Below are 13,070 nucleotides of genomic sequence, written 5' to 3'. Positions count from 1 at the left end.
AAAAAAAAACAGAACAATCTTCTAAAAGAATGACTGGAACTAGCTAGCTTCTAGGCTGCTAACTTCAAACTGGTTAGCTTTTCCATTCTCCTCTTTTCCTCAGACAAATGCAATTTGAAGTGAGCCAACATTTACTTAACCTACGTTTTGCTGAGGAAATCACATTATTAACTCACACAATCCTTAAAACATCGCTAATAGATGAGAAAAATGAAGCTGTAAGAGTTACTCAACATTCTCAAAGTTACTTTGCGTAAACCTCCAAACTCTGTTCCCCTTGTCACCATAAATGCAGCCGGTCCCATGACTGGGTCCCTAAGCTACATGACAAGGGGGGAATGAAAGGGCGGGCCTATGCCAGCCGACTCCATCTTGTTCTGTGTCCTTCACCTTGACCACACCTCCTCCCCTTGAGTAACCCCCCCCCCCACCTGCCTAACAGGACTCGGACCCTTCCCCAGGACCCTTCCCCAGCCAATCGGCTGAGGCCATAGCCATTACCTCACCAACTGCCCCTAGGCCCCAATAAAACCTTTGTCCTTTTGAAATTCGCTCTCTTTCCCTGGTATCTCACCGCTGCGTCAGTGCAGGTAGGGGATTGAGCTCGAGCTAGCTCGAATAAAGTCTCTTTGCTTTTGCATCGGACTCGGCTCCCTAGTGGTCTTTGGGGATCACGAATTCTGGGCATAACACCACCTTGGCATACTGATTATTGTAACTAAAAATTACTTAAGAAACAGCCTATGCAAGCACATTCAGACCCTCCTCTGTCCATGAGAAAGCAGGGAATAAATTTCTCATGGGAAAGGTACCCTCCCTGCACAATGAGGTAAAGAGACATCCTTATTATCACCAGAGAGGAAATTTAGAGCTGAGAAGGCTGTATAAAGAAACCTTGCTACCTTTTACTAATTTACTACCACAGCCCTAAGTCTGTTTACAATTCCTTACTATTTGAAGCTCCCAAAGTTAAGTTTTCTTTGACCTATCAATTCCTCATATATTGTCTCTTTGTCTAAAAAGTATAAAAACTGCTTGCCTTGTCATTTCTTTAGGTCTCAATTCCATTATTGGGCTTCTGTGTGCACATAATAAACTTTGGTGTTTTTTCCTGTTAATCTGTCTCATGTAACTCTAATTCTTCGGTCAGTTGAAGGACCGTCAAGGGTAGAAAAATTTTTCCTTCCCCACACCCCCTATGATTATAGACGGTATAATTAAAACTGGGCAAGTGTGTGTGTGTGTGTGTATGTGTGTAGACTTTCAGCAATTTGAAAATCTATCTAATCAAGAATAACCATGTTTTTCCTGCATTCGCTCAAAGGAAAAGGGTACCCTTTATTTCTAAAAATAGAATGTTTAGTATCTCTGACACATACTAAACTTAAACCACAAAAAAGGTAGCTCAATCTCAATTAAGTCCTATATTTAGTCTTTTAACAAGTCAGTCACCAGACCGTCTAAGGCAAATTAGCTCACCTCTCTAGGATTCACAGTCATAATTTACAAATAAAGGATAGTTATTCCCAGGTCACTTAGACCATTGGCAAAGAAAAGAAATTTTATTAAAGTACTATACGTCTTTTCAATAAAAGAGATGAGTTTATCATAAACTTTTTATTTTATAAGTTTCTAATCTATAACTTTAAATCTTATTTATAATTATGGAAACGTAACATTCTACACAGAACAGTACCAATTTCTTTATCATCATAAGCTTGACTTAAAGTAGTATTGCATTCTAAGTAAGACAACACTCTTCTTTTTGCCATGAACTTCTGTGAGAAACTGCAAACCTCTCTGCAATGTTTTTCTTAAAACGTCAAAATAATTTCCTTTTGCTTATAATTTTTATGATTTTAGAGCCCTTCCTATCATAACATACAATAACAGTAGCTTATAATAATATATTCACAATAAGCCTTCCATCAGACTCCAAGTTCCATGAGACCAAGAATGATGTCTATTTTGTTCACTCTCTTATATCCAACATTTACAACAGTGTTTGGCACATGGGAACTGCTGGATATATGTTTATTAAATTATTTTTAAAATACTGAAAATATAAGGGTGCCGGGGTGGCTCAGTTGGTTAAGGACCCAATTCTTGGTTTCGCTCAGGTCATGACCTCATGGCTTGTGAGATCAAGCCCCACATCGGGCTCTGCACTGACAGTGTGGAGCCTGCTTGGGATTCTCTCTCTCCCTCTGTCTCTGCCCCTCCCTAGCACACATGCTCTAAATAAATAAATAAATAAATAAACTTTAAAAAAAAGTTTTAAAACAAAATTTTAAAAATACTGAAAATATAAATCAGTCCTCAGTAAAAGAGTGAGAAATCTGGCAGGTATTCACTCAAAGATAAATCTGGGTGAAGTCCAGGGATACCAAAAGAGATTGCAAATCCTTTCTTCCAAGCAGAGCCATAGAGAACTTTGTTAAAATTTGAAGTTTATTAATTTCTATCCCAGCTGTTTTCTCTAACTGTAGGTGTGAACCTTCAGATAAATGTTTGCTACTTCCTGTAAGGTTGCTCTTTTACTTTTCTGCAGCTATTTTTTTCTTCTTTAGACTGCTTCTTTCCCCTATTCCTTACCTTGAGTTTGTCTGATCTGCAACTTACTTGGATAATGATGATAATAATTTATCTCTGTATAGCACTTTATGATTGTCTATGGACAAAAATCTTCTGAATGGAAGAATATAGATATTATGATCCTTACTTTGAAGAGGAGAAAGACAAGGTTTTAAAAAAATGAATGATCTGGCATAACAAGGAAGGCAATGAGAAGGACTGGATCCAGTAAAGAGCTATTCTGACTCCTAATGTGGTCCACAGTTGTTAACTATTGCCACAATTATCATCTTGAAAATAACCCAAATGATTAATAATGTAAAAATTTTAAGTAACTTTGAAGTATAATTATATAATGAATGCTAGGAAATATTAAAAATAACATTATCGGGCACCTGGCTGGCTCAGTCGGTTAAGCATCCAACTTCAGCTCAAGTCACGATCTCACAGTTTATGAGTTCGAGCCCCGCATTGGGCTCTGTGCTGACAGTTCAGAGCCTGGAGCCTGCTTCAGATTCTGTGTCCCTCTCTCGCTCTGCCCCTCCCTCGCTCATGCTCTCTCTCTCTCTCTCTCTCTCTCTCTCTCTCTCTTTAAGAATAAACATTAAAAAAAATTTTAAATAACATTATCAAATATATTTAAGAATACAAGATAATGAAAATATGTATGTTTAAGAAAAAAGGCAAGTTATAGAACCATAGGTAAAATGATTCCAGTACTAAAGTGATAAACAAATGTATTAAAAAAAATGACTAGGGGCGCCTGGGTGGCTCAGTCAGTTAAGCGTCCGACTTCAGCTCAGGTCATGATCTCACAGTCCGTGAGTTTGAGCCCCACGTCCAGCTCTGTGCTGACAGCTCAGAGCCTGGAGCCTGCTTCAGATTCTGTGTCTCCCTCTCTCTCTGCCCCTCCCCTGCTCATGCTCTGTCTCTCTCTGTCTCAAAAATAAATAAAAACATTTAAAAAAATGACTAGAGGGATATACACAAGTATGAATACAGAATTTCTCTTGATGATAAGATTATGAGTGACTTTTCTTTATACTTTACTATTCTGTCCAAATTTTTAAATAAATATAAAATATGTATAGTCAAAAATGAAATAATAGGTGTTTTTTAAAAGTCTGCCCATATTTCTCAATAGCATATTTCCTCATATTAATGTAAGTTTGATCTTCAAAAGTCCCAAAACTTAACTAACACAATGTTATGTGCTAGTTACATCTCAACAAAAAATTATGTAATTTTTTTAAAAGTCCCAAAGCAAAAAAAAAAAAAAGTTACTAAACTTAAGTTCAACTTTTTAAAACATCATCAGAACAACTGATACAGATAAAGGTAAAGAGAATGAACACTAGACTAGCACCAGAGATAAGACCTACATACTACAGGTGTAGTATGACGCAATATTTCCCAGCAAGGCCGGTGTCAGAATTATAATAGCAGAAGTTTTTGGTGACACGTCATAAAGCTTGTGTTCCAGTCACAAATAGCAAGAGTAATCAGTGCCGATTTAGCAAGGAACTCAAATAAATGTTAATTAGGAGAATACAGACTCTTTACAAGCATCTAAATGTCAAACCAATCAAAGGATAATGGGTACACTAATATAAACAAGAACCAGGAAAGAAGCCTTCTGGTTGGACCAACACCCACTGGGAAGGGTATATAAGGGCCTCAAAGAAAGGAGAGACAGTCACAACTCAGAAGTTTCATCTATAGTTACAACCAAATCAATTAAAAACACAGATTCCCAGCGCCATGGCTTGCTGTGTCCCCTGCTGCTGCAGCGTCCCCACCGGCCCCGCCACCACCATCTGCTCCTCTGACAGATGCTGCCGGTGCGGAGTCTGCCTGCCCAGCACCTGCCCACACACGACTTGGTTACTGGAGCCAACCTGCTGTGACAACTGCCCCCCACCCTGCCACATTCCCCAGCCCTGTGTGCCCACCTGCTTCCTGCTCAACTCCTGCCAGCCCACCCCGTGCCTGGAGACCATCAACCTCACAACCTATACCCAGCCCAGCTGTGAGCCCTGCATCTCAAGCTGCTGCTGAGCGATGGCTGCTTTGCTCCATGCCTGATGCTGAAAGAGTCAACCCAGAAGCTTTCGTGTTCACCTGTCTCGTTACCTGCAACTAACTGACTCTGCTTTCCAAGTTGGAACAAGGATGATGTTATCACTGACAACTCTCCCTCAAAAAGAAATCAAGAGACTTTTGATGGCCATATGGTAGATATCAGTGACCCAGGGCAATGTGAACAGGTGGATGCTACAGGCTTCCCAAAGTTTTTCATCTCCTCCATACTAAAGTTTCTCTTTCTTTGGGTGCTTCGGGAATTCTGTTTCCAGTGCTGGGTGGTATCTTTCTCGAAACGGAGGAGCTTCTTCATGATCACACTAATAAATTTTACATCTCTGGCATAGCACAAATGTCTACAATTACTTTTGTTTATTCTTATTAATTCATTAATGTACTTCTTAACTCCAAAAGTCAGCATTTTAAGAAAAACTAAGAACAATCTGCAAAATTAAACATGGTGACAGTACAAATATTTCTTGCTTTCATTGTTCTTGTTGTTTTAAAAAAACTAAATGGCCTCACATACGCAATGGTCCCCCATATCAGCACACTTGCAAATAGACTTTCCCTGACTTGTCCTCCCCAAAAATGGTTTAAGGTATATTGGGAAATACTGAACATGATATGAAGATATAACATATCAACTCCAGGGGACCTGATCTGTTTATGTTAAAAAAAATTAGTAACCTCATAATGTCATTATTCATTCAGTAAACATCTTTAAATACCTAATGATGTGCCTTGGATTTTATTGTCCCTGCTCAAAATGAGCAGACTGCCTAGTAGGTCAAGCACATGCAAACACAATACCCATTCATTGCTTCATGCAATTAACAATTATTAATTGAAGCAAGGCACTGTATTGTAATAAAAATATTAAGTGCTCTATTAGTAGTGTTAGTAAAGTGCTGTGATACCATAAAATTGAGAACAATTAAGAAATTAAGATTGCTGCCATGGTCACAAACAGGAAAAAGACATAGTCAAAGACAAACTGAAGCGGGTGGTCAAAGGGATATGGAAGAGAAGAGGCTGTCAGAGAGATTAGGCAGTGGCATTATGTCACGATCTGAGCATGGGAACAGAGAAGGAAGAGAGAATTTGAAAAGGAAATACTATATTCTGCTCTAGATATGTCAAGTTTGAGTCCCAGGTGGCATATCTAACTAGAGTTTAGATGGCTGGAATTTGTACAACAGTGTTCTAGAGAGGAAGAATATATATAAAGGAAGGTGCAGAAGTCTATGTAAAAGTTATCAAGTACTTGCAGAGAGCTTGGTTGAATGCATACAGGATGAAATTTCATGAGGCTAACAGAGTGGCTGCTGGGGGATAAAAAGCTGAATGGAGATACCAAAATTCAGTCAATTCTAACAGACACTGAAATTCCAGTACACCTAGAGATGACAAAGCTCTCCGAGTACCTCTGGCACTCAACTGATGTTCCAGAAGGACACACCAAAAGAGTAAAAAGTACAACCTTGAGTAAAGAACACACCAAATCATACTTTCTCTCAAAAAGTCTAAAACCAAGGCTTAGAGGATTAAGAGGATCTTCCAGTGATTTAACTTCCTGTCAGAACAAAACTCAACACTCAGCACTCTACAACATATCAAGACTTCCTAAAATACATCATCCAGAATGAACAACATACAATTAAAAATTGTCAGACACGTGAAGAAACAGGAAAACGTCATCCATAATAAAGAGAAAAAGCAGCCAATAAAAACAGGTCCATAGATAACACAGATGTTAGAATCCGCAGACAAAAATTTTATAACAGTTATTATAAGTATTTTCATGGACATAGGGAAAGATGAACACAATGTGAAAGGAAAAAAGTGAAGAAGATGGGGCGCCCGGGTGGCTCAGTCGGTTAGTCATGTGACTTCAGTTCAGGTCATGATCTCAAAATTTGTGAGTTCGAGCCCCACATCAGGCTCTGTGCTGACAGCTCAGAGCCTGCAGCCTGTTTCAGATTCTGTGTCTTCCTCTCTCTCTGCTCATCCTGCACTTGCTCTCTCTCTCTCTCTCTCTCTCAAAAATAAACAAACATTAAAAAAACTTTTAAGTGAACAAGATGAAGAAACTCAACAGAAAAGCAAATTTTTAATTTTTATTTAATAATAACAAACTAAATTTTAATTTTAATGATTTAAATTACAGAGATGCAAATAAAAATTCTAGAACTACAGAGTACCATCTGAAATAAAGAATTCAATAGATGGGCTTAATATCAGATTGGAAACTGCCAACTAGAAGTGAGGTCAGTGCATTAAGATAACTTAAAATAATGTTAAAATAGATCAAAATTATCAACACTAAAACAGAGAAAAAAAGGGATTGAAAAAAAAAATGAACAGAACCTGAGCAGCCTCCTGTTGGACAGTACCAAGTGACCCAACAATTATGAAACAGAAGTTCCACAGTGATAGGAAACTGAGGTAGAAAACTGGGATAGACAAAGGCTGAAAACTGTCTGAATTTAGTGATATATTTTATTAACCTACAAATCCCAAGCAGGTAACACAACCTACATACATACATACACACACACACACACACACACACACCACCTAGATATATCATAATCAAACTGATGTAATAAAAAAGATTAATAGGGCAGCACCTGGGTGGCTCAGTCGGATAAGCCTCCAACTCTTGATCTCAGCTCAGGTCATGATCTCCTGGTTTGTGGGATGGAGCCCTGCTGTCAGGCTCTGTGCTCACAGCCCAGGCTCACAGGCTGTGAGCACAGAGCCTGCTTGGGATTCTCTCTCTTTCTCTCTCTCTCTCTCTCTCTCTCGACAAATAAATTAACTTAAAAAAAAAATCAAATAGAATATCTTAAAAGAAATGAGAGTAAATACACATTCAACAGAGGACGGCAAAGAGAAAAAGACTGTCAGACTTCTATTCAGATAAAATGGACGTCAGAGGACAATCAAATCTCATTTTCAACGTCCTGGAAATTAAAAAAAAAAAAAAAAGTAACCCAGAGTTCTATAGTTTGCAAAAACCACCTTCAAAATTGAAGGAAAATGAAAACACTTTTGGATAAACAACGTTGATTAAAAAGTGTCATACGAAAGTTCACTTTCAAGCTTTGGTTCAAGACGGTGGCTGAGGGGCGCCTGGGTGGCTCAGTCAGTTAAGCGACAGAGTCTGGATTTCCGCTCAGGTCGTGACCTCACAGTCCTGATATGGAGCCCCACATCAGGCTCTGTGCTGGGCATGGAGCCTGCCCGGGGTTCTCCCTCTCTCTCCCCCCTGCCCCTCCCTTGCTCCTGCATGGTCTTGCTTGCTCTCTCTCAATAAAAACAAACAAACAAAACAAAACACAACAAAGAAACAAACAAACAAAAAAACCCAGATGGTGACTGGGCAGCTCCCGAACTCCCCTCCACCCACAGAAAACCGGCCTACAGCGACATTCGGAATAACTTCTTACAAAAACCTGAAGGTGAGACACAAGGCCACCGAGGCAGGTAGGAGAGGCGGGGACACAACCTTGCCATCAACGCCAGCCTGGGAGCCACCGGCAACCAGGCGGGAACTCAAAACCCGGAGCCTCTGCCTCAGTAGTGGCGCGCTCCACCCCCACCTCACGCATCCCAGTGTTCCGACACGCGCTTGAACGACGAAGCCTGCAAAACACCGAATCTCGAAAACCAACGGCGCCGGCACAGTGCTCAAACTTCAAGCGAAGGGGGCTCACCTGCTTACAGTGAAGCGTGGGCGGCGGAGGGGCAGGCACGAAGACCTGCCACACACGCCCAACACCCTTGCGGGGCGGCACCGAGCCGAAGCTGCCGGCGCCATCTTGGCGCTCTCCTCCGCGCATGCTCCAGAGCAGGAGCATCTCCCCAAAGGGAGCCTTTACACTGACCTGGTGCCTGGGTTTTTGCAGCCGCTGCCCTCTAGAGGACGCCTTTTGATCGCCTGGTTCTGGAGGCCAGGGGAATTTGTGTTCCTGGTCCCGTGGGAGTGTAATAATCCGTGTCACCCAGGAAGGAGCTCAGACCTCTGTCTGGCACCCCGATTTTTGTGACTGCTACCAGAGGACACCTGGTGTAGCCAGTGCGGCTAACGCTCATGTGTCCCACGGGGCTGTAAACAAAGCAGAAAGAGTTCATACCCAGGAGCTTGGTCTTTCTGTGAAGAGGCCTAATAGCTGATCATCATGGCTGTGCCTGAGGCTTCTAATGAAACGCACACCTGTGATCCTGTCTAGATGCCTCAGAGGATGGGCACTGTCTTCACCCTCACCCTCTGCTGCACTTCAGAGCACCAATGTCTCCTGAAAGGGAACACGTCTGGCGCCCTGGTTTTTGCCTGGTGCCTTCCTGTTTCTGTAGCTGCTGTCCAAGGGACATCCTTTGATTGCCCGGCTGTGGGGGAGGTGTTGGGTTCCTGCATCCCACATGACTGTGGCGGCTGGGGAGATGTTGCTCAGCAGGTTGCCACCCCAAGGGCACTACGTAGATAATGCACACCCCCAAGTCTTTCTGTGAAGAGGAGGCTGCTTGCTTATCCTGGAGCGTCAGCCTGAGGGCAGGGCTCCAGGCTGGTCACACATTTAGTGCTGAGCAGCTCTCAAGGAATATAGCCTATGAACACCATCTTGGTGTTTCCCTCTGTCTTGCTTTGGCTTAGTGGTATGACCCAGAAAAGGGTTTATACACTCATCTGTAGCCCCTATTTTTGTGACCGCTACCCAGAAGAAACATCCAGATCACCTGGCTTTGGTGGGCAGAGGGGCTTATGTTTACAGTCCCATAGGACTGTATTTATTTGCATACTTTAAGAGCTAATGCCTAAGAGTCTGGTTCCAGTCAGCCTGAATCTAGATGCTAAGGCCCTCCCCTTTGGGGCACTGACAGGTCTTGGCACATCCTCAACTGCTGGGAGCTATTAAAAATATAATAGGCTACTTGGACAAGCACAGAGGTTGGAGACACAATCGAGAGCCCGGGCAGGGCTGAACAACAGGGTCCAGCTCCTACATGAGGCCACTCCTTCAAGACTGGGAGAGGTGATTCTTTCGTCTACTGTATAGAAACCAACACAGAGAGTTGAGCAAGATGAAGAAACAGAGGAATATCTTCCAAATGAAAGAATAAGATAAAACAAAGTGGATTAAAGACTGGAACATAAGATCTGAAACCACAAAACTCCTAGAAGAAAACATAGGCAGTAAGCTCCTGGATATAGGTCTTGACTATGATTTCTTTTAAATCTGATCCCCACAGCAAAAGGAACAAAAGCAAACAAGTGGGACCACATCAAACCAAAAAGCTTCTGCACAGCAAAGGAAATCAGCAACAAAATGAAAGGGCAATCTACTGAATGGGAGACAATATTTACAAATCATATATCTGATAAGGGCAAATGTCCAAAATGTATAAAGAATTCATACAGCTCAATGGCAAAGACACAATCCAATTTAAAAAAAAAACGGGCAGAATATCTGAATAGATATTTTTCCAAAGAAGACATAGAAAAGGACAATAGGTACATGAAAAGATGTTTACATCATTAATCATCTGGGAGATGCAAATCAATACCACAATGAGATGCCATCTCACATCAATCAAAATGGCAGGTATCAAAAAGATAAGAAATAACAAGTGGTGGTAAGATGTGGAGAAAAGGGAACCCTCATGCACTTTTGATGAGAATGTAAAATGGTGTAAATTGGAAAACACTATGGAAGTTCCCCCCAAAAAATTAAAAATAGAACTATCAGCAATTCCACTTCTGTGTATTTGTCTGAAGAAAATGAAAACATCAACTCAAAAAGATATATGCACTCCCATGTTAATTGCAGCGTTATTTACAATAGCCAAGAAATAGAAACAACCTACATATATGGCATATTATTCAGCCATAAGAAAAGAATGAAATCTTCCCATTGTAGTAACATGGATGAACTTCGAGGACATTATGCTAAGTAAAAAAAAATCAGATGGAGAAAGACAAATACCATATGATCTGTCATATGTGGAATCAAAAACAAATAAATAAATAAAACCAAGTTCATAGTTATGGAGAACAGATTCGTTCCCAAAGGTAGGGAGGTGGGAAGTAGAAAAAAATGGGTGAACTGTTTTGTTTTGGTTCTTTAGTTTAAATAAATTGAACTTTAAAAATAAATAAATCGGGGTGCCTGGTGTCTCAGTCAGTTAAGCGTCTGACTCTTGATTTCGGCTCCGGTTGTGATCTCACAGTTGTGAGATCAAGCCCTGTGTTGGATTCCACACTGAGCATGGAGCCTGCTTGGGATTCTCTCTCTCTCTCTCTCTCTCTCTCTCTCTCTCTCTCTCTCTCTCTCCCCCCTCCCTTTCCCCTGCTGTGTTCTCTCTCTAAAATAAAAAAATTAAATTAAATTAAATAATAAACCACTTTATAATATAAACAAAAATACTAAGTAAATACATTTTGAAGCTCTACTTCTATTCCATGACACAATGATTCTCCTAAATATTTACCCAAAAGAAATGAAATATATATCCACAAAAATATATATACAAGAATATCTATGGGAGTTTTATTCATGACAGCCCCAAGTAAGAAATACTCCAAATTTTTGTCCAAAGGAGAAAGGACACATTGCAGCATATTCATACAATGAAATACTCCTCAGCAACTTTAAAAAAATAAAATACTGTACTTCTGGTACACGTGACAACAGGGATGAAATAAAAACTATGATGTTGAGCCAAAGAAACCAGATACAAAAAGAATGCACCCTGTGATTTTACTTATGAAACCCACGAATAGTGAATACCAATCTCTGGTAAAAGGAATCAGAGCGTTGTTTCCCTTTGGGAGGGGGGCACTGAGTGAAAAATGACACACGGAAACATTCTGGTATCCTGGAAATGTCAGATATCTTGACTGGGGTGAGGGTTACATAGGTACATGTGTTTGCCAAAACTGCATTTCAATAAATATAAATTTCATCTCAACTGAAAAAATTTGGAGGAACAAAAAGAATAGGTACTTAACAATTATGGAGTTATTGGGGACCAAGATGGATCAGCTGGAGACCTTACACTGCCATTAAATTTTACTACTTTTATAAAGTGAAAGATATGCAGGTTGTTTATGCCTTGACAATTCCATGTAGAAGTGACACGTTACAGGAGTGCCTGGGTGGCTCAGTCGGTTGGGTGTCCGACTTCGGCTCAGGTCATGATCTCACAGTCGGTGAGTTCGAGCCCCGCGTTAGGCTCTGTGCTGACAGCTCAGAGCCTGGAGCCTGCTTCGGATTCTGTGTCTCCCTCTTTCTGCCCCTCCCCTGCTCATGCTCTGTCTCTCTTTGTCTCAAAAATAGATAAAAACATTAAAAAAAAAAAAAAAAAAAGAAGTGACGGGTTACTATTTTTCCCTACAGCAAGGACTAAGACTCAAAGGAGTTACAGGTCTAGATGAAGACAATACAGCTAGTTAGTAACAACACTGGAACTGGAATAAAATGTAACCATTATGACCACCAGGACATTGCTCTTTGTCCTCTGCTAACCTTCCTTGCCCTTTAGCTTTCAATTGTTTTGTAAGCAATTATGTGTCAAAACAGAAACCTCTACTGAGCCAAAAGCTTATATTTTTAGCAAACATTTACTGAAGGCCTATTATATTATGTCCCAAGTGCTGAGGATAAGAAGAAGACAAATAAGATATACCTATCTTAGAAGAGACATTTTCTGGAGTGCCTGGATGGCTCAGTCAGTTGAGCATCTGACTTCGGCTCAGGTCATGATCTCACGGTGTTCTGTGGGTTCAAGCCCCAGGTTGGGCTTTGTGCTGACAGCTTCGGATTCTCCGTCTCCCTCTCTCTCTATTCCTCCCCCACTAGTGCTTGCTCTCTCTCTCTCTCTCTCTCTCCCTCTCTCTCTCTCTCTCTCTACAAAATAAAATAAACATTAAAAAATATATATTCAAAAAAGAGACATTTTCCAAAAAGGGAAAAAAGACCAAGAAACATAAAAATACTGAAACCTTTAAAAGGGATGTAACACATGTGACAGTGGAGGTATGTGCAAATGCTGTGGGAAAAGCCCCATCTCAACATGAGGCAGTTGAGTGGCACTTCATCTGTCTTAACATGTGGGTTCGTGGGGGGCGGGGTACAGAAGAACAGTAGACCAAGGAAACACCACCTACAAAGCTTGAAGGAAGGTTGCAGTTTGGGGTTTGTGAGACAAAGTATCAGGAAATTAGCCTAGAAGGGTAAATTGGCACCAGAGTGAAAGGGGTCGTATTTGTCAAGGCAGGAAGTTTGGATTTCAGAGGTGGAGACTGACAAAAAAATAGATCTGTATTTTACATCAGCAAGTGTGGCAGCAGTAAGTGGATGTTCTGAGGTAAGGTCTTATTACAAGAAGAAACAATGATGCCATTGTAT

At 40.8% G+C, this 13,070-nt stretch overlaps 1 protein-coding gene and 1 long non-coding RNA gene across 2 annotated transcripts in view; one reads left to right on the top strand and one right to left on the bottom strand.

Moving 5' to 3' along the window:
* LOC144614299 (uncharacterized) overlaps positions 1-9,977 on the bottom strand; it is a 111,129-nt gene extending 101,152 nt beyond the window's left edge. Inside the window, exon 1 of the long non-coding RNA XR_013551968.2 lies at positions 8,799-9,977. This is a non-coding gene — a long non-coding RNA (uncharacterized LOC144614299). The remainder of the gene's footprint in view (positions 1-8,798) is intronic.
* Positions 3,993-5,033, top strand: LOC145713137 (keratin-associated protein 3-3). Its single transcript, XM_081791324.1, has one exon. The coding sequence runs from the start codon at positions 4,336-4,338 to the stop codon at positions 4,630-4,632; it is 297 nt and encodes a 98-aa protein (XP_081647450.1). The 5' UTR covers positions 3,993-4,335; the 3' UTR covers positions 4,633-5,033.
* Positions 9,978-13,070: the final 3,093 nt, after the last annotated feature.

The sequence above is a fragment of the Panthera onca genome, chromosome E1 (assembly GCF_046562875.1).
Source record: "Panthera onca isolate mPanOnc1 chromosome E1, mPanOnc1 haplotype 2, whole genome shotgun sequence".
NCBI classification, from domain to species: Eukaryota; Metazoa; Chordata; class Mammalia; order Carnivora; family Felidae; genus Panthera; species Panthera onca.
This window is presented reverse-complemented; position numbering and strand designations above follow the sequence as displayed.

Excerpts from the sequence above, each read along its gene's own strand:
- LOC145713137 (XM_081791324.1), top strand. The coding sequence starts at position 4,336 with ATGGCTTGCTGTGTCCCCTGCTGCTGCAGCGTCCCCACCGGCCCCGCC.